General features: G+C 41.6%; 2 protein-coding genes and 1 long non-coding RNA gene across 4 annotated transcripts; 1 reads left to right on the forward strand and 2 right to left on the reverse strand.

Moving 5' to 3' along the window:
- The first annotated feature begins 817 nt into the window (after positions 1-817).
- Positions 818-9,285, forward strand: coasy (CoA synthase). Its single transcript, XM_038735084.1, has 10 exons — positions 818-1,011; positions 2,572-3,309; positions 3,447-3,661; positions 4,976-5,107; positions 5,740-5,929; positions 6,823-6,887; positions 6,988-7,072; positions 7,456-7,553; positions 7,818-7,964; positions 8,091-9,285. The coding sequence occupies exons 2-10, from the start codon at positions 2,625-2,627 to the stop codon at positions 8,148-8,150; spliced, it is 1,677 nt and encodes a 558-aa protein (XP_038591012.1). The 5' UTR covers positions 818-1,011; positions 2,572-2,624; the 3' UTR covers positions 8,151-9,285.
- Positions 7,074-7,926, reverse strand: LOC119915529. The gene is made up of 2 exons (XR_005446965.1): positions 7,792-7,926; positions 7,074-7,568 (listed from the first exon to the last, which is right to left on the reverse strand). It is a non-coding gene; the product is annotated as an uncharacterized LOC119915529 (long non-coding RNA).
- A 202-nt stretch (positions 9,286-9,487) lies between the features above and the next one.
- LOC119915526 (myosin light chain kinase, smooth muscle-like) lies at positions 9,488-18,660 on the reverse strand. 2 transcript variants are annotated; one of them, XM_038735083.1, is made up of 18 exons: positions 18,581-18,660; positions 17,933-18,099; positions 16,975-17,121; positions 16,634-16,786; positions 16,377-16,511; positions 15,724-15,777; positions 15,504-15,634; positions 15,240-15,396; positions 14,690-15,001; positions 14,479-14,572; positions 14,158-14,361; positions 13,341-13,558; positions 12,790-12,913; positions 12,189-12,341; positions 11,768-11,897; positions 11,522-11,603; positions 11,214-11,354; positions 9,488-10,152 (listed from the first exon to the last, which is right to left on the reverse strand). In XM_038735083.1, exons 1-18 carry the CDS (start codon positions 18,595-18,597, stop codon positions 9,947-9,949), a joined length of 2,625 nt encoding a protein of 874 aa, XP_038591011.1. In that variant the 5' UTR covers positions 18,598-18,660; the 3' UTR covers positions 9,488-9,946. The 2 variants fall into 2 exon arrangements, with proteins under 2 accessions (XP_038591011.1, XP_038591010.1); XM_038735082.1 differs by having other exon boundaries at positions 14,479-14,575; positions 18,581-18,658.
- Between the last annotated feature and the right edge of the window lie 67 nt (positions 18,661-18,727).

The raw sequence follows: 18,727 nt of genomic DNA on the forward strand, positions 1-18,727 counted from the left end.
AAAAAAAATCGAGAATCACTCTGGTGTTTTCTTATGAATCCGCCCAATCCACGGCAAAGTCTCTAAGGTGCATGATAGTGACTGTGGGCTAAACTCACGAGTATTTCCTCACTGCTAAATCCGATTGCAAAGTTTAATATAACTTTCCAAAGCATGCATACTACACGGCAGACGTGTGTGTGTGATGTTGCAGCCTTGCAAAGTGAAGTTTCTCTCATAAATGTGTGATTATATTGTCGGAGAATATTCAAGTTTTTTACCTGCAGATTAATCGTGGAAATTAAATTTTGTTACCTCTTTAGGCTACAAATGTACTCAGTGCGACGCGACAAGCTTCCCTGGCTTTGTCGTCCGCCACGATATTAGATCAGCCGTTAACTTGTCTTTACGTTCATAATTTCCTGACACTATACCAACGTGTATTCCTCTGGAAAAAGACAGAGCATGCGCCGTTGCGAAAAATCCGTGTCTGCACGGCCGTACACACCCCTTTTATGCGAACGCGCACCAACTCAAGTTAACAGGGGGTTAACACCGACTCAACCAACCAACATCTTATCCACCGTCGTAGTACCGTTTAACTCCAGTGTAACGTTAGGCGGTCAGAGTTTGTCAACCCTGAGTTTGCTTGATATCCCTGAGTTAACTCTGAGTAGGTTGAACTCCCTTCGTAGTACAGGCCACTGTAGTGGTCTCCGGTTACCTCGCCTTGGCTCCTTGATAGTTAACATACAGTCTATGGTAGTTACGTAACTACGTGTCTCATCCTTCACAGCTTTTTCCACAACCAATGACGGTGCAGGTGAAATATCACGTGATTATCCAACCCAGTTCGTGTGTAAGTGACTTCCACTAGTGGGTACACAGCTATTTGGACTTGGGTGGACTGGAAGAGACAGTTTCTCGTTGAAGATTATCAGGAAAACGAACCATGTAGCTATGTGGACAGGTCTCCGTATTTGCTGCACCATTTATCCGTTCTTCACATCGCTTTCGATCTGCTCAAAGAAGGTAAACTCATGCTGAACTGCAAGGTTGCCGTGCACATTGCAGTGTTTATGGGCCGCACCATATGTTTGTGACTAATTACAGACCGCTCCGTTTTTGTTGGATCAAAAGTAATACTAACGTTTTTATAGGATTGTCGTTTTGATCGTGCATGTTCATTGTACAAATATTTTTTATTTATTTATTGTAATGTTTTACAGGCAAAGAGAAGGTAGTAAGTTATACAGCTAGCTAGATAGCTAGCTAAAGTTACGACTTTGAGTCCTGGTTGTATTGTAAGAGCAACTCTGGCTGTCAACTGTTTATGCAAAAAGTGACTTTCTATTTAAGTGCTGTAAAACATTGTGTGAACAGTTATGCTGTTGCCCTCTTGTCAGCAGCTAGCTAGTTGGCTAGCAAGACGTTAAAGTGGCTAAACACTGATCAACCTTTACCTCAATGTCTGTTTTCACTGTAACACCGATTGCACGCAAATATACATTTTACTGAATACTGGGGATCCAAATCCGTCATATCCAGCCATAACTGCCGGCAGTAGCAAATAGTTAGTAAACGTATATACTTTTTTGTTCATGCTCAAAGGATATGTTATTTGATTGGTCAGTGATTGAAATGTGGCCAATAGCATGGTCCGGTTTAGAGGCTGACCCGTCAGGTTCCAGGCAAGATGAGGAATAGTGTGACAGCCACAAGGAGTTGTTGCCAGCACCTTTTTGTTTACTAAATGATCTTGTGAATCTGCTGATGAATTTTATGGAATTCAATGGACATTTTTGAAGTTACCCCACCTCCTGTAGAAAAGAGAGATTCCAGTCATGAATGGCAACAACCACTGATGCAATGTTGGAAAGTCACAGGTAACGGATGAGTTGCAACATCAGCAGAAGCAAGCGTTTTTTAAACAAGAGTGCAATTGTCAAAGCGAGTAAATAATTTCATTCACAACTCAATACATCAGGTAAACATAACAGAGGGCCTATAGAGACACTGCAAGAATGTTGATAATTTTGACATTCTCTGGCTTCTCCCTAATTTAGACAGGAGGTTATCAGCAACTGCAAACAATGAATTGCATGCTAACAGCCCTGTCGGCAGAGTAAATCAGTGATCCACCAGTAATAAACATGATTAGGGTATAAAAAGATTGGCCAGACAGGACGAAAGCTTGTGTTGCCAGAGTGTGAATATTCTTAGCAAGTCAGTACTTAATGACAGTAATTATCTGCAAAAGAATTACTAATACAATGAGCGATACATAACTGTTGTAACTTGTATGTGAAACTATATTCTTTAAGTCTTTCAAGTCATGTAGCTCATACAGTTTTGATACAGTGTGTCTTCTCTGGCGTGTCGTGTCTCTTAATGGTTTAGTAAGTATTTCCTCTTTGTTCTTTTTAGCAGCGTTGCAAAACCACAACTGCATAGAAATTACCATCACTGCTTAAGAAAGTGTAGATAGCATTGTAGTTAGGCTCTAATGTAATCCAAAATGAAACAATTTTAACATCACGGCCTTAACTGCTACTGTTTTTGACTCGTCTTTCACTTTCCACCCCCCAACAGCGACTCCTCAGATCCTGTGACGACTGTGATTTCCTGTGATATCAGCCAGTAACATGTCCATGTTCAGCACGGGTGTCCTTGTGCTGACGTCTCCGCTCCACACCCTCCCCTTGCGCATCGCTCCAGTGCTCAGCTCAGCTGCTCAGCTTGTAGAGCGCACACTGTACGTCCACCTCCACCCCGGGCTGAACCTGGGAAGTGGGAGCCAGCCTCGGCCAGTTTTCATCCCACCGGTAGTGGACCTGTCTACACTTATTACCCGCCTTTACAGCAATGCAGCGGATGTATGCGGGCACCTGGATGTTCGTGTTTTGCTGACTAATGTTCGTGCTCAGTCAGCCACCTGCAGCGGGACCGCGATCCCAAACGGCCCCTTCCCCACACCACAGTCTCTGTCTCACTCACCGGATGTGGTGCTAACAGACTTTCCTCTGCAGGACCCAGGTCAGTCCCATCAGATTAAGCAGTGTCTGCAGAGGTACACAGGCCACTGCTACGTCTGTAGCCCCAGCCTGCCGTCAGTGCTGCTTCACCCACAGCTAATGAGGCTGCAGGAGAAACAGGAAGGGCTAAAAGAGCCTGAAAAAAAGGCAGAACCCTTGGAGACTTACAGTGATGTAGTGGTTGGGGGGACATTTGACCGGCTCCACGGGGCCCATAAAACGCTGCTCAACATCTCATGCCTGCTTGCCAATAGAAGGTTCCTTATCGGCGTGTGTGACCAAGCAATGCTGAGAAGTGAGTCATTTTCAGTTGTTCCATTTAGAAATGTGTAATGATGCAAAAATTCTGAGGCTAATGTATCGTATTTAATTATCCACGAAGAAAACGATCAGAAGGCGGCTCCACTGACATCCTTTTCCTCCCGGCGTTAGAAAAAGTGCTAAAGGAGCTGGTCGAGCCCTACGCTCTGCGGGTCCAGCGGCTAAAGGAGTTCCTGCAAGACGTCAAACCCTCACTGCAGGTGGAGATTGTGCCCCTTGATGACCCCTTTGGAGTGTCTGTGGTTGACCCTCTGCTGCAGTGTATTGTGGTCAGCGAGGAGACTAGAAAGGGAGGCGAGGCTGTCAACAGGAAACGCATTGAGAATGTAAGTTAGGAAACTGCTGACGATACGTGTTACACAGGCATTTCCTGTTAACTTTCTGAAGGACTTTTCCCAGCTGGGGGGGAGCTCTCCCCATCCCTTCAAGAGTGACTAACAGATTATTGTAACAACTGACCATACCTAGTGACAAAACTGTGAGCAAGTATACTCTATTATAAGTGTTTTATCATTTTCTTGATTTCATTACAGCATTTTTTGTAATATAATTGTAGTATAATTAAAGCCCTCCTCCTAAATAAGGTTTTCTCAGGCAGAATTCATATATCTAATTGTATGCCACAGATTATCCTTTAAAGGGTCTTTTTCAACCTGTACCAGGTTTTTGCCACTGACCAGCTCAGATTGTAATTGTAAGTGTGACAACATTGTTGAAAGGATCCCTAGATAGACCTTTTTTTAAAGTGTAAAATCCTTTCATCAAAGCCACTAGACTCCATTGAAAATTGGTCATTTTACCGCTCAGGTCTACCGCTACCTTGATTGGTTAGTTTGTATTATTGTGTGAATTTGCAGTTTTTAACCCTTTAAAACACCAAAGTCACACAATAACACAAATAAAACAAAAACAACAAAGTCACAAAATAACACAAACAAACCAACCAACCAAGACAGCTGTAGACTAGCAACTGCTGTGTTCTGCGAGGTAAAGTTACTGTTTTTAGCAGTGCAGTCTGGTAGCTTTGATGAGCGTGATATAGTGAATGTTTACTCTTACTCTTTAAAAAAGGTCTATCTTTGTAGGGATCCTCTCCATAAAGTTGTCATACACTTGTAATAACAATCTGAGCCAGTCTGTGGCAAAAACAAGCCCTTCAGTGGACGTACTTTGACGGGGCGCAATTGCCCTCAAGGATCACATTGTAGCCCTGTTTTGCTGCTGCAGACTCGCTCAATACTGGACCAATTTCAAAAAATGTCATCCCAATTAGAAAAACATGAGAAAATATCTTTATCTTCACGTATGTCAGGAGATATCTAATGTTGCTTTCCACACAGCACATTTTATTACATAACTCTCTCAATTCATCTCTCATGCTAGGTTCTATTCTCTAGAGCCACTGAGCTTCACTTTTAAGGATTGTCGGTTATCCATTGCTTTTAAAAATCATTATATAGTGACTTTTTGAAAGGAATCTGATGGGTTTACAGTGCAAGGAAAGCACAGAAAAAACAGATCTTGTGCACATGTTGATCCTTGGACAGCAGAGGAACTTGTTGGTCCAGATATAGGTGACCCTAGACTGGGTACACATGAGCACAGATTTGATGTTTTCTCTTCTCTGCTTCCTAAACCAGGGCCTTCCAGCTCTAATCCTCCATGAGATCCAGTTGCTTAAAGATGCGCACCACACTGAGACCGAGGAGGAGAAGATCAGCTCCTCGAGTCTACGTTCTCGTCTGCTGGGCACCCTCCTAACCCTGCCTAAAGTGAGTAACGATTATAGTATACTGACAGGGGTGTTGTGGCCGCAGAAACAAACAAATCACAAGAAAACAAAGAGCATCAGTTAAAGTTGAGTTAATTCCCGTTTAATGAAATTCCTTTTCAAATGTTGCAGAAGCACAGTCTCCAGTCAGGAAAAGTAATTGTCAAATTGAGCTCTAAAGTGAGTTGGATTTTTATTCACTGACTGAAGCAAAACATTTAACTCCGCCAGCTGTCTTCTCACAGCATTTTAGTAGACGAGAAATAGTGTATTCAAACAAATGTCTTCCTTAGGTAAATAAATAACAGCTTTTCTTTCCTGCATATGCCAAAGTACAATGTCTTTTTCCCCCCTATGTGTTAAGCAACATAACTCTTACTGTAATGAAAAGAGGAAGAATTACAGAGTTATGTTTTTTGGCAGTAGACACATCAGCTCATTAAGTGGACATTGAGGGTGATCTTGGCAGTTTAAGTGGGATTGCACATGAAGGCTTACAGACAACTAGTGAAGTGAAAGATAAATATAATTTATATAAGACATGATTTGTCAGATTTCTGTTCTTAAGTTCACGGAAAGGAGGGTGTTGAACAGATTGAGAAACTAGACATCCTCTTATTTCTTCTGCACTAGGACACAGCCCATCTCCCTCCCCTTCCATATGTGATTGGCCTGACGGGAGGCAGCGGTAGTGGAAAGAGCTCCATCGCCAGGCAGCTGGAGGCTTTGGGTGCCGTCCGGATTGATTGTGACAACCTGGGCCATGAGGTGTACCAGCCCTGCACAGCAGCCTATCACAGAGTGCTTGAAGAATTTGGGTCAGGTGATAAAACACTCTGTGGGGGAGATATCACAAGGAGATGGATTACTCATCTCTAACCATAGCCACAACCCTCCATACTTTGATGAAACACAGGACCATGATGCGTCTTTGCATTGCTTTTTTCAGTATTAAAACAATGTGGTATAATGAGCATACTGTAGTAAGTTAAAAGTCAGAGTTGGAATGTCTTTTATTTGATTTTGATGAAAGGTGACTGGATGACATTTTTTGATTGGCCCCGTGACAGATAAATGGAGCACTACAGTATGAGGTCAGAAATCAACATTTTCAAAGGCCATGAGTCAATCGTCACTCGTCTTTCCGCACATGATTTCTCAGACACCTATAGTGCAGTTTCCACATTTTGATTGCAAGATACCCCCCCACTCCTGATATAGGTGGGAAAATTAAATGTTAAAATTTTAAACTTTGAAAAGAGCATAAGTGCTATGTTTCAATTCTGACTGACCACAAAATTCCAGCTTCTAAATATCCTCTAGGCTGTGCCATAATTAGTTGACAAAAATATTAAGTTGTAATATCATGGCAGCGCCCCGCGAACCTCTACGCAGGATAAGCGGTTCACGATGGATGGATGGATCATGGCAGCGCTAATCAGAGTCAGATGAAACATTTACGGCTGACACATTTTGACATTGTTCTGGAGTTTTAAAAAATTACTCTTATTGGCTAATTGGTAGAGTCACATATGAATTCACCATCACACACTAGGTAGCTTAATTCTCAAGGACTACCGCAAAAGTAGATTGCCCAGTAGCTTGATTTCCAGGTTGCTTTGTAAATGTTATACTGATGCTAGTGTCCTACACACATATGTATGAAATCATATGTGTTGCAGTGCAATGATTTGAGTTTTTTTTCATCACTTCTAGATCTCCTGAATGAAGATAAAACCATCAACAGACGTGCATTAGGAAGGAAAGTATTTGGAAACCAGGTAATGTGACATGTATGAATGATTTCAGGACATTATGACATCGCAAACGACTGCACCAATCTGTGTCGACAGTTTACCAAAGATGCTGTTTTTCATGCAGGAGCGGTTAAGAGCCCTAACGGACATTGTATGGCCTGAGATTGCACTTTTGGTGAAGAACACAATCAGCAAAGCCAGAGAGGAAGGTATTGTATTTACTTACTTTTATTAATTATAATCTTAGTACTGTAGTTTCAGTAATCACTTTTTGCTGGTAAACATGACCCTTTTCTGTCTTTTATTACAGTAAAATAGTTTTTATGTTCATACCAGTGTACATGTAGCATGCCACATGTTTCAACAGTTTTTGGGGAAATTGGAAATTATTTCAGTGTTCATTTGTTTTACTTTTTTAAAAGTGATTACTGAAAAATGAGGCTTAACACTTTAGCTACAGTGTATATGCAAACAAATCCTAAAAAGACAGTAGGCCTACCCTTTGCTTTTAGTTTGGCTACTGAACTTATTGACACATGCATGGATTACAAGAGATTTTCCTTGTGTTCATGTATTCCTTTGCTCTTTGCAGGTAAACAGGTTTGTGTGGTGGATGCAGCAGTCCTCCTGGAGGCTGGCTGGACAGACATGGTCCACGAGGTCTGGGTCACCATCATCCCCGAGGAGGAGGTAATATGTTTGTACCTGCGGACATAGTCACGTCAGCTTGAGTGATTGTGAGAAAAATGTACGGGTGTTAAGGTGAAGACTTTTACTGTATACATGGTTCAGGTTGGATGGATATCAACATAAATTGCTGTCACCCATAGAGTGCTTTTTTGGATTCTACCACTGGGGGGCACTTAAGTTGGAAATTCTACACACTATCTTTAACAAAATATACACCAGAAACATTCGCCTACCCCACCTGCCTCCTCTTGTTTCCCCTCTCAGGCAGTGTCAAGAATAACGGAGCGCGACGGCGTTAACACAGAAGATGCCCTGCGCCGGCTGCAGAGCCAGTGGTCCAACGCCAAGCAAGTAGAGCACGCCAATGTAGTCCTCAGCACGCTGTGGGAGACAGAGGTCACACAGAAACAGGTCAAGACACTCATCATGTCATCAGTATAGGGTCTTCACATCTGCATTACATGAAATACTTTGACTCTGTAGTATAAGAAAACTGTATTTTTGCAATAATTTCCCCATCATTCTTTTATTTTAAAGGTACTGAAAGCTTGGAATCTTCTTCAGAAGAGGATCCAACAGAGACAAGAGGGACAGTAGGAACATGTGTGGGTCTCTACATCATCTCCGCTGTGACCCGTGCATGCAGAATTCAACGAATGTGTCAGGACCAGGGACATGAACGCACAAGTGACTGATCAACATAAGGAAACAACGCCTTAGAAAGAAGTGAGACTGGTTTACTGTGCCATTTCAGCAAACTTAATGAGCTCCCTCACTTCTATAACCAAGACTCTGTGCCTGATTGACTTTCCATAAGTTTTTAAACTCTAGTTTTATTTTAAGATGAGGAAAAAGAACTTCATAAATTATCCCTGACAGAATAATGATGGATTTTGCAAGCTGGAATTTGTGTTTGGGATTAATAAAGTGTTATATTATCCTAAAGAATTGTAGGTCTGTTTTCATCCAAAGATTTGTTTTAAATGAACACTCATATGCCCATCATTCAGCAATCCTAGTTAATTCCAAACCTGTCTTATGTTAACTGACATTACTAACAATACATTTCCATGTCTCCTTAGTATAATGATTGTTGTTGTTAAATCATTTAATTAAATGTTGAGGATATTTAAACAAATTCACTATCATTATCTAATGAGGAAGACAAGGTACACTGTATTGTAGAAATATGTGCAATAGATTGGGATGTTTTGTAGTTATATGTTGAATGATGATAAATACACTAGGCACGGAAAAGGAATAGTACATTGACTAATAAATTAAAATGCAATACATAAGTCAATCAAGCAGATGTAAAATACTTAATATACTTATCATGAATATAAAGAAATGTTAATCTTGAATTGCACTCTAGAAAGAAAATGACATGTATTTTAAAGGTCATACAAGAGCCAGTTGTCACATGATCATGATCTCTACATGAGCAAACACTCCTAAAGTAATTGTGGGGCGGGGCGCACAGCAGAGCAGAAACTAAAGTCAATGATGTGTTAAGCTTATGGTAAATGTCATGTTCAACCACTGTTTACGCAAGTATGAAATACTGCTTAATTGCTTTGGCCATACCTTCACTATTACAAGGATTGTCCAATGAAGTGTCATTTGGTCATATGGTTGGTGAGAAGTGTCTTTGATTGCATCATCTTGCATGTCACCTGTTCCAGCTCAGTGGAACACTTCAATAAATTGGTGCAACACTGAATGAAAGGTTTCCCACCCATGAGTGCTTTCTGCTTTTTCCTCAAAGATTAAGGCATGGACTTTGAATTTATTGGCCAAATTTGTTTTTATTTGATGTTAAAGTTTAGAACTCTTGTATGTTTCATAAAATAATCCCAAATAGCATGGACAATTTTTTTTTTTTTTTTTATGCTTAGTATGCCTTTTAATTTTTTAAACATTCATTTCAGACGATTTGTTTAAAGCCTTTAATTTTAAATCCTTTAAAACATTTACATTTAAAACATGTTAAAATGTGCAAAATGTACAACTTTCAGGTGACCCTGTCATGTGAACGATTCTGACCTCACCACCTTCTTTCAGTACAACAAAGCCTTGTGAATTGGTAGCTGAACATGCTGACCACACATTTAAAGAAAAACAGTCTAGTGCTAGTAATTGGTGACCTGTGAAACAAGGGCTGTGGGAATGTGTATCCAAACCATATTCTCCCTTTCGTGGTAGAAGACCACAAAACATCCCGTTTTCCTTGAAATTACATGGAAGCAACCTTTTCTGTGGCAGTGAACTGTCTGGGCATGTGCTGACATGTTGTGCCAAAGTCCAGGCTTTATCAAAACAATAATAAAATCAGTCTTCTTTTGAAGAGTCTCAGAAAAGTTGTTGTTGCTGGATCCCCCCCCCCCGGACTGTCACATCTGCACCTTCAGTTTGGCAGAGCACATTGCTTCCCCCAGCTTGTTGCCTGCCTTGCAAACATAGACCCCGGAGTCAGAAGGCTTCAAATCCGTTACAACTAGAGAACACAGCCCGTCTTCATGTTGCTCCATGGTCACTCTGGACGATGGAGACAGCGGCTTCTCATTCTGAAGCCACTTCACCTCCGGCTGCGGGTAACCTGGGATTGATACAAGACGACATTGTTGCAGAATCAAGAATGTTATAACACCGGAAATTCAATCCTATTGAATTGTTTGCATTAAAGAAAGCTGGTCTTGATACACGAAGTGTTCAATATTATTCTATAATAAAAAGGACAAATGACTCTTACTTTTCCATTCAAGCTAGCCTAAATCTGTTGGCAGCTAAGATGTTTTAAATCCCTTCTAAATGTCAGAATTTGGGGGAATTCACTTTCTTAATAGTTAGGAGAAGACTAAGAGTAAGTATACTAATACAGTAATTATGTACCTTTAGCCAGCTAGCTTAGCTAAGCCTAGGGCAAAGACTAGAAACTTGAATAACAGGTAGCCTGGCTTGGTCCAACTCAAGCAGGATAACCAAAGCCAACGCGGACGTCCCTTAAACCGGCATTCTATCGGACAGCCAGCAGGGGGCGACTCTTCTGGTTGCAAAAACAAGCCCAGTTCCATTAGAAATAATGGTAAAATGACCCTTAGCTCCACTGTCTCGTACAAATATGGTCACGCAGGTGCCGCTGGTTGCAAAAACTCAATATGCTGGCGCCCTATCGGCCAAACTCGACGCTTCAAAACGGCAGTACACAAGCCAACGGGTGATGTCACAATAACTAAGTCCACTTCTTATATACATTCTCTGTTCCAACTGTAACCAAGGACTTCCATGGAGTCCTGTCGCAACTGTGAGGTTACTAGGGGACTAACTGAGACTCCAGGAAATTTTTGCTCACCCCAGTGAAATTGTTCGGCACATAACACTTCAAAATGTGTGGTTTCCACACTTCGCTTTCATAGAGATTAAACAAAAGGAGATTTAACATGTGAATAGTAGTCAGTGGGTAAGTCCTCACGAGCAATCCCTTTAAAATACACATAGTAATTTGATCCATGGTTAATTTTTACAAGTTACTCATGGCAGCTTTACGTTTAGCCATTTTAGGTCTCATTCTAATGCAATAAGATCATTTCACAAAGTAGTCTCTTGTAAAATGTGGAGGGGCATCATTTAATGAAGTGCAGTATAGTTTTGTCACTCTACCATTGACAAGGCATGTTAGCTGAGCAGTTGCTCCTTTGGGGAGAGTGGTGTCCTTCAAGGCCTGCTGGAAGCGGGGTTCAATCTGAAGCTGCTTATCCAGCGACTGTATGGCCTCCTCCGCCTTTCGGCTCCAGCCTGGCTCTGGATGAGAGGGAGGATGATGACGAATAAAACAGAAGGCTTTACTGATCACAAAAGGGTAAACTTGAAGTGACAATCGTAAACCGAGTCATCTGCCATATGTAGCTCTAAGACATAGGAGGGCGTGTGTGTGTGTGTGTGTGTGTGTGTCTTTTAATCCGTCTTACCCTCAGAGGAGCAGCCAGGAGAGTCTGGCCTGTGAGAGAGGTTAGCCATCCGCTGTAGGGCCAAAACAGCCTTGCCAGTTTTCTGGGAGTTTAAAGGACAAATTACACTGGATGACAAACTAAACTCACAACCAAACTTTAGGTTTATATAGGAAATTGATTGAAAGACCATTATAGGGAAGCACGGATCAGAAATCTGTCTAAGGCTAGCCAAACAGCCAGGTAGTAATTTTTCCGTTTTGTTACCTTCCACTTGCGCTTGGCCAAAAAGCGTCTCATCTTCTCCTTATTGAGGGACTTCGTGGGCCTGCGGTTCAGAGGGGTAAAGGAGACCATCCAGGGGTGGGCAAGGGCCTCAGCACATGACAGCCTGCATCTAGAGTGCAAATGGATAGAGAGGGAGAAGCAAAGGCTGTCAAATGCTGCCAGCAGTCTCCTGAGCTCACTGTGACCCAGCTGTGGATTATCGGCTACAGAAAGTACACCCTGATTCTCTCCAATTCATATTCAGAGCTTGGTTAATGGTTTGGAACATTGCAAAAGGTTGGAAATGTCATGTATGTTGCTCATAATGTGACATCAGCTGGAGAGAATAGGTAACAATGGCGAGAATTTGCTCAAGGCCATATTCATAAATAAAAAGGAGAATAAAAGAAAACAGACCAACCTCTGTTTTTTCTTCAGCAGGGAGCTGATAAAGTCTTTAGCTTGATCAGAAATGTCCTCGAAACTCTCCTCGTCAAACTCATATCTGGCAGCAGTCACAAGAGCCAAAGTCTCAGCATCGCTGTTCCCCTGGAAGGGAGATTCTCCGCTCAGCCTAGGACACAAAACAATGTAACTGTAAGAAAAACAGATTAATGTAAGCTTACATAACTGTCATGTTTATGCGCAGACAGCAAATCCTCATCCTTTAGTGTTTGACCTCAGGGTAAATTAATTGTCGAGTTTATTATTCCCTTAGTCTACTGCTGAGCTTTGTTGAAACTATGCACACTATACGATAGACTGTAGTAACACAATATTCCCGGGAGATGGCGCCAAATCTACATTTGTAGAATTATTAAACTTTCACTAGTGATATAATCAAGTTGGCAATGTATTCCTTTTACTCTTAGCTATTTTCAAATGACTTTGCCAAAGGAACAGGGTATTAAAAGTTTGTCTCATACCTTATGAACTATCTGAAATGCCATCTAGAATCACTATTTTCACTACCACAAAGTATCCCCAGTTCCATTTTTGCTTTTAGCTCTCATTCGACTTACAAGATGAAGCAGATGACGCCAATGCTCCACATGTCCGTCTCCAGGCCTACAGGCTCATAGTTGATCACCTCAGGTGCCACGAATTCCGGTGTACCATGCATCACCATCAGAGGTTTACCCTCCTCTGAAGAAGGGTAAGAAACCCGCAGAAATTCAAAATGTCACCCTGAATGTTATAAACCCATATTTTGAGGATGGCAATACTGAAATATATTTGTATCAGTAAAACTTGATGCAAAGTTTCATGAACCCAGAAAATCTTTTTAATGCAATTATGTGCAAACAGGAACAGGTATAACAGGAAGCGTTTCATTCTCTGTGCTGGGTGCACAAGGCTGCACAAAGCTGGTAGCAACAAGTGCAGCACAGCATTGACTTCCTTATAAGGACACTTGGATTTCCCTGTTTTGTAATTTGCAATAGAATACACACAGGATATGTCATTCATTCAAAACACACGGAGATTTAGTCATTGTCCCTGGTGAACGACTGCAAAAGTTATAAAAATAGGTCCCAGAGGGATCATTATGAGACCATTTCCACAAACTCACCCACTTTACTAGCCAAGCCAAAGTCAATGATCTTAATCCGTGTCCCAGTTGTATCCACACAGACGATGTTCTCTGGTTTGAGGTCCAAGTGGATGATGTTCTGCTTGTGAACGTACTTCATGCCCTCCAGAATTTGCTGCATGTAGCGGGCACTGGTGGGCTCCGTGTGCTCAAAGTTGTCATCCACGATGCGTTGAAAGAGCTCCCCACCTGCAATACTGGGCAGACAACACTATTCGGGAATGTGCTTCATAAACAACCCGATGTGGTACTCCAGTGTTAAGCAGCATTTATAAAAACGTGTACATATGGCGTTTTATCAGTGGAAATTGTTTGATCTCATTGCCATCATTTTGTCACCTTATCTGCCACCGCTTGTTATAAAATGTAGGTGTAAACATAATCCAGAAATTATATAGTTATATTGGAACTGGAATCTAAAATCTACAGATGATAGCTGACACAAATTATACTTTAATATAAATTACTGCATGTCCTCCTGTATGGTTTGCTGGTATTGTATGGTTTCAATTAAGATATTGTTTGTCTTTTTATAATATTCACACTAAATCTCCTACAAATGACCTTGAATTACTCTTAAACAACAAATGTAATCACCTAGTTTCCACCAAACCACAGTATTACAGCTGCTAGTGTCACCTAGCAACATTAATAATGATGTTAAACTACCTGCTTGGCGAACAGTAGTTTGATTGCTCGTGGCTTTGTCCTGATTTACAGTACAAAATTTCAATCAACAGTAACATAGAATGATTTTACCAGATCAAAGTCACTTTTCCACTCCACAATTACTTACTACTCCAGGACCATGACCATCTCTAAGCGTGTGTCATAGGCAGCCAGACACTGGACCAGTTTTGGGTGGTGAAGACAGTTCATCAGTTCAATTTCTTTGCGAGCTGCCTGCCTGTCCTTGGAAGTTCGGGCTCGGTAGAACTTCCCCGCACACACCTCACCAGTTTCCTTGTGGGACATCCGGAACACCTGGCCAAACTTCCCCCTGGGAAGATGACTCATTCACTTTGGACAATATACATGAGAATAATCTGAACTGATCTAAAGGTCTGGCTCATGGTGAGTTTAAACTTTGTTTTAAATACAAAGAATCCAAACTTACACTCCCAGCTTCTCATGCACATTGTAGTGGTCTTTGACCTTGTGTTTGGTGTCAATGGTCACTGTGACATATGACGCAGGCTCTTCTTTCTTTTCTTCTTCAAAATATGAACAGAAGTGGAAAAACAAGCACATTACTCCTGACAGACAGCAGAAAAATAAAAGCGCACATCCTCTTTTAAAACATTTTTAAAAACCAACACGTCGCTTACTTGCAGTCGCCATCTTAACAGACTGCGACTCCTGGCTTGGCTCGCTGACCCCTGCAGAGTTGTAGGCTCTCACACGGAAGCGGTACTGCCCCAGAGGCTCCAGGCCTGAGAGGACGTGGAATGATGTGTTTTTACAATGGCTTGTTAATTCAGTCCAGCTCCCAGGCTTGTCCAGTCCCTCTTGTCTGACCTCCACGATGTAGCCCAACACAGCTATGCCTCCGTCATAGCTGGGACCCGTCCAGGACAGGACGACGGACTGCGTGGACAGCTGGGAAACGACAGGTTGGGATGCCGGAGGCTGGGGTCGGTCTGAGGAAAAATTCAAGAACAAATAGTTTTATTCATATACCTAGATACAAGGCGACTTGAGTTGCTGATGATGCTTTCCTGTACCAATTTCCATACATAGGCTACTGCATGGGTTTCAATCTGTTAATAGCCTACTACCATCCTAAGCTGCCGCCTTTTCCCTCTTTGCTACATTTTCTGTTCATGATTTTTTGTTATATAAATCTCTGCAACAAGAAGTGCTGAAAATGAGTCTCACCTACGACAGTGAGGGTGACTGTGTGCTTGCCAGAGCCTTTTCTGTTTCGTACTATGACAGTGTAGGAGCCTCTGTCATCAGGACAGGCCCGAGAGAGCTCCACGCTGCTTTGTGTCTCACTGCTCCGGACGGACATCCTCGGCCCACTTACCACCACCTGTAGAGCAACCAAGGTGGTAGTACATACCAAGACTTTAACTGGCACAGAATTTCAAAGTGACAATATACAGTAATGGATAAAGTAATACTAACAACCACTGTTACCTTGTCTTTGTTGTAAATCCAGCAGCAGACCACAGGAACACAGCTGCTCTTGAACTCACAGTGTAGCCGGGCCTGTTCTCCTACTCGAACCTCCACCTTCTCTGGTGGGTCTAAAAACTCCACAGGAGGTCCTGAAGAGAAGCAGAGTTTACCATGACTGAACTGCAATCAAATTTAGCTTTTACTTCACTAGCTCACATGTTGCTTGCCCTCCACTCACCTTTGCTAGGGGAGACTTTTGTTTGAAGGTTGATTTCTCTGATATCTGTGAAGACTGAAGAAATAGATGGACTTAGAGGTGTGAGTGCGCTACCATAGGCATGTTATAAAAGTAACCTCTGCAGGTGTTTTGAGTTAATTAGCTGATTAGAGCTCTTCTCAGTGTCAACATTTCTGTATTATAAATTCTTTATTTAAATTGTATAATATTTTAAGATACTGGATTTTCAAGATTAAAACAAAAGGCTTGATATATTTGACTGTATGTGTAATGAATCTAAAGTTTAAATTTTTGAATTAATATATGGGGGGGAATTTACTTTTTCATGAAATTCTAATTTATTGAGATGCAGCTGTAGTTTCCAGACACCATTTTTTCAAGGCAATAGACCTAATGAAAAACTGAGTGAAGTTTAAAAAAACAAAATCATTATATTTTATTAACTACAAAACAAAATGTACTTCACAACTTGTCAGTATGTATGTTTGTTGCTACCTCTCTGCCCTTTATAATTGGCATATTTACTATTAAACTGCATTATTTCTACAGAGGAAACATTTTTAAGTATTCAAGAAGAAAGACGGGAGGATTTTATTTGTATGTAATAATACAAAGATTTTTGAGGTAGCTTAATAAAAAAGTTTGTAATCTACCTTTGTTGTCGTCTTCTTTGTTGTGGCTTTTCCCTTTAAAAGCTGAGGACAATCGAGTGATTCCAGGTGACCCATCCTTGATTGTGTCCTCACTGTGCCGCTCACGGTTGCTTGTCCTGGGGACTTTCTTTGTTGCTGTTCCATAGCAAACAGAGTGAAACAGGTTTACTGAATACACCGTTCAATTCAATATGGTTAATTTGAGGTCATATTGTACTTGATGTTTGTGAGGAGCTTCTATCTCAACCCTGCTTTACCTGTGATATGTAACACAGCACTGCTTGACTGTTTCCCAGCAGTGTTCTCAGCTATGCAGGTATACGTCCCAGCATCTCCAGGCACACATTGAGTCAGAGCCAGACTGGCAACACCATTGGTGAAGGAAGTATTACATGAGTGCACCCTCTCACCTAAATGACAAAATAACAAAATACAAACACACATGTTTACTATAGCTGATAATTATTCAAAACCTTCTCAATACTGGATATTATAATTGAAACCCCTACACAAGAGCTCTGGTTGACATATTCTAGCATCATTTCCTTATAATGGAGCCCAGTTAGACACTTTGAAGGTAAGGTAATCAGTCATTTACCATTGTGTTGCCAGGAAACCCTCAGAGGCCGACTTCCTGTGATAACACCTTGAAAAGTAGCATCGCTTCCTTCACAGACTGTACAGTCCCTGAGTGGTTGTTTAAAGCGGGGCTTTTCCAACGCCACGACGGGTGTCAGTCTGGAGTCTTAGCAGAGAGGAGAAGACAATGGGTTTTGTTTTGAGATATTGTTAAATGGCTTGCCAACTGTGTACAAGAGTGTTTTCTGTACTACTGACCAATCAGGATGAGCCACCTTATTCAAAACAAGATTCCTGAGTTGTGTTATGCAAAACAAACATATTTTTAGGTACCTTTCCACCCTAGACATGGTGTAACTGATCAAACTGTAGATGGACTTTAAATGCACTGTGTGGTAGTTGTAAATGTCAGAGTAAAAAACCCCACAAAGGACTAACTGCACACTGATGTGTGGTATTCATCTGTTTCAGTATTTCAGTTAATCAGTTACCTTTGGCTGTATCTATTGCAGTATGTTACAGTGTGGGAAGTTCAACATGGTGTTTACAAGTTTTTCCCACCACATGCATGTTTACACATGTGTATTTTTGATGGTGGAATGTCCAGGAGAGTGGGTGTGCTTGGAGGTGAAAGGAGGAAGCAGGTTGCATGTCACTCCTGTATATTCTCAGTGCCTGAGGACATTTCTGTCAACACCACCACCATAGGAACTACAAAAACACTTTCACAACAATCCGGATACATACAGACATGTGAAATCTTAGTTTCCAGTATTCCTGGTTACCATGAGAGGCTTTTGCGATGACTTCATGCATTCAAGTTAAAGAAGTTCACATCAAAGCATGAAGCGCCTGCAGGGGCTGCAGTGGGTTGAGGCTTGGAATGTGGTGTAACTGTGGTAATGTCCAATGTCCAACATAAAAACTGACACATTAAAACAAAAGTAAATCAACTTTTCACCTCTTCTATTCTTTACCTTCTACAGATGAGACTCCCAGTTTGTTGTTTCTCATTAACGTCCTGTTAGTGGTATGCAGTCCATCCTGTCTCTGCCCCTCCACACAGAGAGGTCTGGGTTTAGGCTTGAGGATAAACCGGCAAGTAGACACATAGGTCTTTGGCTTCTCACGATCTTTGTCCATCCTTCAGTAGAAATGATAACCAGACAACAACAGAGCTGAGTTTCAAATACCCACTCATCAGTCAGGCTTCCCCTTCTTCTCTTGGTTGTGGTGTTGTAGTCAGTATATACACAGCTGATGTGTTAAATTTCCACCCCGTCTCTGTTCACACATCGTCACATATGTTAACAGGAGGAGCCTCTGCTTTCAGACTGCCTCTGAAATCACTACCCACTCTCAGCCCCACAGTACACAGGAAACAGCCAGCTTTATCAGAGGTCCAATCAAAAACACACATGTCCAGCCCCCCACTGTCCCTATGAGATGAGAACAGAGGGGGGAACACAGGAACACATGTGATAGAACACAAAAGAGATAGTAAGATAGAGTGGGAAAACATGTGGGACGGATAAAACATTCAAGCTGAAGTGAACAGTAGAGTGATAAGGTGGATAGTGATACAAAGAAACACACACAAAAGAAGTATAAAAAGCATATTTTACCTGGTGGTTTTCTTCATAAAAGCGATTTCTCGGAAACATAATTACAGATTGTCACTGTTGGCCTGTTTAGCCGTTTTATCCCCCTGTAACCACCCATCAAACTGTAGGTTGAGCCACACTGAGAGTCACCACAGGAATCAAGAAGAG

Source organism: Micropterus salmoides, unplaced genomic scaffold (genome assembly GCF_014851395.1).
Source record: "Micropterus salmoides isolate LMB-PRFRI ecotype aquatic unplaced genomic scaffold, ASM1485139v1 Ms_hic_scaffold_21, whole genome shotgun sequence".
Lineage (NCBI taxonomy): Eukaryota > Metazoa > Chordata > Actinopteri > Centrarchiformes > Centrarchidae > Micropterus > Micropterus salmoides.